Raw genomic sequence first — 3868 nt, 5'->3', positions numbered from 1 at the left:
ACTGGGGTATTATCTCACAGCAAGAACTGGCAAATCTGGTGCAGACCATGAAGAGGAGATGCACTGCAGTACTTAGTATCTGGTGTAGCCACCAGCTGCATTGACTGTTACTTTAGATTTTGACCCCCCTTTGTTCAGGGACACATTATTCAATTTATGTTAGTCACATGTCTGTGGAACAACTTGTTCAGTTTATTTCTCAGATGTTGAATCCCGTTATGTTCATACAAATATTTACACATTAAGTTTGCTGAAAATAAGCGCAGTTGACAGAAAACGTTTCTTTTTTTGCTGAGTTTATGTATATATACTGTAGGTAGAGATAAAGTAACTAGACAACAGGATAGATAATAGACAGTAGCAGCAGTGTGTGTGGTGAGCGTGCTATGTGGGCGTGTGCGTGTTGGGATGTCAGTGTAAGTATTCCCTGTGCGTGTACGTAGTCAGCGCAGGAGAGTTAGTGGAAGAACGGGTCAGCTCCTTTTTCTTGCTGACAGTGAGGGAGAAGTTGTTCCTCTCAAATTGAAATGGGCAACAGTTTCTCCAACATATCTGCTTTCCAATCACTACACATTGTGATGCTGGGTTTGGATTCCGCTGGCAAAACGACTGCTCTTTATCATCTGAAATTCAACGAATTCGTAAACACTGTGCCAACAGTTGGATTCAACACTGAGAAAATCAAACTGAGTAATGGTACCGCGAAGGGGATCAGTTGTCTCTTCTGGGACATCGGAGGTCAGGAGAAGCTGCGGCCCCTGTGGAAATCCTACAGTCGGTGCACGGACGGCATCATTTATGTGGTGGACTCAGTGGACGTTGACCGGTTGGAGGAGGCCAAAACAGAACTGCATAAAGTCACAAAATTCGCAGAGAACCAGGGGACACCTCTTCTGGTGATAGCCAACAAGCAGGACCTGCCCAAATCTCTTCCAGTCGCAGACATTGAAAAACAGCTGGCTCTCCACGAGCTCACTCCATCCACCGCATACCACGTCCAACCTTGCTGCGCCATAATTAACAAACGACTTCACAAGGGTATGGACAAACTAAATGAGATGATAGTAAAGCGGAGAAGATCTTTAACGATGATGACCGCCCATGGGTCGTAACCTAAATGGAGCATGCTTTACGCAAAATTACTGTATCTAAATGCTATTCGGGTATGCCGATGTTGCCCTAATATGACGTTTACTTTGCGGTTATTTTTGTATTTCCTTTCATTGGGTTATTGTCAAAGTTGCTGATGCTATGAACCCTACTAGCTGAACTATGCTTTTGTACACAAGAGGGTGCCTCCGTGTGTGCAAGATATATACCAAGGTTAACCTTTCAGTGATACCCATCCCGGAGAATCCTCATCAAAAAAGCTGACTAGCATAGCCTAGCCTAACGGGACAGGGATATCATATAATATAATTTTCATTAAATCACAAGTCCAATACAGCAAATGAAAGATTAACATCTTGTGAATCCAGCCATCATTTCCGATTTTTTCAATGTTTTACAGCGAAAACACAATATGTATTTCTATTAGCTAACCACAATAGCCAAAGACTCAACCGCATATTTTCACCATGTTTCTGCCGCATAGGTAGCTCTCACAAAACCGACCAAATATATATATATATATAATTAGTCACTAACCAAGAAACAACTTCATCAGATAACAGTCTTATAACATGTTATACAATAAATGTATGTTTTGTTCGAAAATGTGCATATTTGAGGTATAAATCATAGTTTTACATTGCAGCTACCATCAAAAATATCACCAAAGCAGCCAGAATAATTACAGAGAGCAACGTGAAATACCTAAATACTCATCATAAAACATTTATGAAAAATACATGGTGTACAGCAAATGAAAGATAAATATCTTGTGAATCCAACCAATATTTCCGATTTTTTAAGTGTTTTACAGCGAAAACACAATATAGCATTATATTAGCTTACCACAATAGCTAAACACACAACCACATTTATTCACCGCATAGATAGCATTCTCAAAAACCAGCAAAAGATATACAATTAATCACTAACCTTGAACAACTTCATCAGATGACAGTCTTATAACATCAGGTTAAACAATACACTTATGTTTTGTTCGAAAATGTGCATATTTAGAGCCGCAAACCGTGGTTATACATTGTGAAAATGTAGCAACATTTCCCCAGAATGTCAGGAGCTATTTTGGACACTCACCTAATCTGACCAAAGAACTCATCATTGTCACGATCGTGTGGAGGATTGACGGACCAAAACGCAGCAGTAGGAAAATAAGCCATATTCTTTTTAATGAATACGAAGGCAAAAACGAAACAAAAAACACTTACACACTAACAAAACAAGAAAACGATCGTGAAGCTATGAACGAAGTGCACATACAGGCTACAAACGTATAACATAGACAATTACCCACATCACATGAAAGCCTATGGCTACCCTAAATATGGCTCCCAATCAGAGACAACAGAAATCAGCTGTCTCTAATTGGGAACTCATTCAGGCAACCATAGACTCTCCTAGACAACTAAACCAACATAGACAACGCTAGACACATGCACTCAACACAAACCCATACACTACACCCAACACCCCCTTTACCATATAACCACCCAAAACCTATAAAACACAAACATTCCCCATGTCACACCCTGACCTAACTAAAATAATAAAGAAAACAAATAATACTAAGGCCAGGGCGTGACATAACACCCCCCTTAAGGTGCGAACTCCGGGCGCACCATTACACAGTCTAGGGGAGGGTCTGGGTGGGCTTCCTTCCACGGTGGCGGCTCCGGCACTGGTCGTGGTCCCCACCCCACCATAGTCACTAACCGCCTCCTTAGCTTCCTCCAAATGACCCCCCTCCACATTAACCCCACTGAATTAAGGGGCAGTTCCGGACTAAGGGGCAGCGCCGGACTAAGGGGCAGCTCCGGACTAAGGGGCAGTACCAGGGTAAGGGGCAGCACCAGGATAAGGGAGAGCACCAGGATAAGGGGCAGCACCAGGATAAGGGGCAGCTCCGGACTGAGGAACGGCAGCTCCGGACTGAGGGACTGCAGCTCCGGACTGAGGGACTGCAGCTCCGGACTGCGGGACGGCCCATGGCTGGCTGACAGATCTGGCTGCTCATGGCTGGCTGACGGATCTGGCTGCTCATGGCTAGCTGACGGATCTGGCTGCTCATGGCTGGCTGACGGATCTGGCTGCTCATGGCTGGCTGACGGATCTGGCTGCTCATGGCTGGCTGACGGATCTGGCTGCTCATGGCTGGCTGACGGATCTGGCTGCTCATGGCTAGCTGACGGATCTGGCTGCTCATGGCTAGCTGACGGATCTGGCTGCTCATAGCTAGCTGACGGATCTGGCTGCTCATGGCTAACTGACGGATCTGGCTGCTCATGGCTGGCTGACGGATCTGGCTGCTCATGGCTGGCTGACGGATCCTGTCTGGTTGGCGGCTCTGACAGATCCTGTCTGGTTGGCGGCTCTGGCAGATCCTGTCTGGTTGGCGGCTCTGGCAGATCCTGTCTGACGAATGGCTCTAGCGGCTCCTGACTGACGAACGGCTCTGACGGCTCGGGACAGACGGGCGGCTCTAATGGCTCGGGGCAGACGGATGGCTCTAATGGCGCTGGGTAGACGGATGGCTCAGATGGCGCTGGGTAGACGGATGGCTCAGATGGCGCTGGGTAGACGAGCAGTTCAGGCATCGCTGTGCAGACGGCAGACTCTTGCCGGCTGAGGCGCACTGTAGGCCTGGTGCGTGGTGCCGGGACTGGTGGTACCGGGCTGGGGACACGCATCTCAGGGCTAGTGCGGTGAGCAGGAACAGGGCATACTGGACCCTGGGAGCGCA

General features: G+C 46.7%; 1 protein-coding gene across 1 annotated transcript; it reads left to right on the top strand.

Annotated features, from left to right (window-relative positions):
* The first annotated feature begins 512 nt into the window (after positions 1-512).
* Positions 513-1112, top strand: LOC129816183 (ADP-ribosylation factor-like protein 4C). The gene has a single exon (XM_055870422.1). The coding sequence runs from the start codon at positions 528-530 to the stop codon at positions 1110-1112; it is 585 nt and encodes a 194-aa protein (XP_055726397.1). The 5' UTR covers positions 513-527.
* Positions 1113-3868: the final 2756 nt, after the last annotated feature.

The sequence above is a fragment of the Salvelinus fontinalis genome, chromosome 19 (assembly GCF_029448725.1).
Source record: "Salvelinus fontinalis isolate EN_2023a chromosome 19, ASM2944872v1, whole genome shotgun sequence".
Taxonomy (NCBI): domain Eukaryota; kingdom Metazoa; phylum Chordata; class Actinopteri; order Salmoniformes; family Salmonidae; genus Salvelinus; species Salvelinus fontinalis.
Note: the sequence above shows the minus strand (reverse complement) of the source record. Positions and strands in the feature narration are given on the sequence as shown.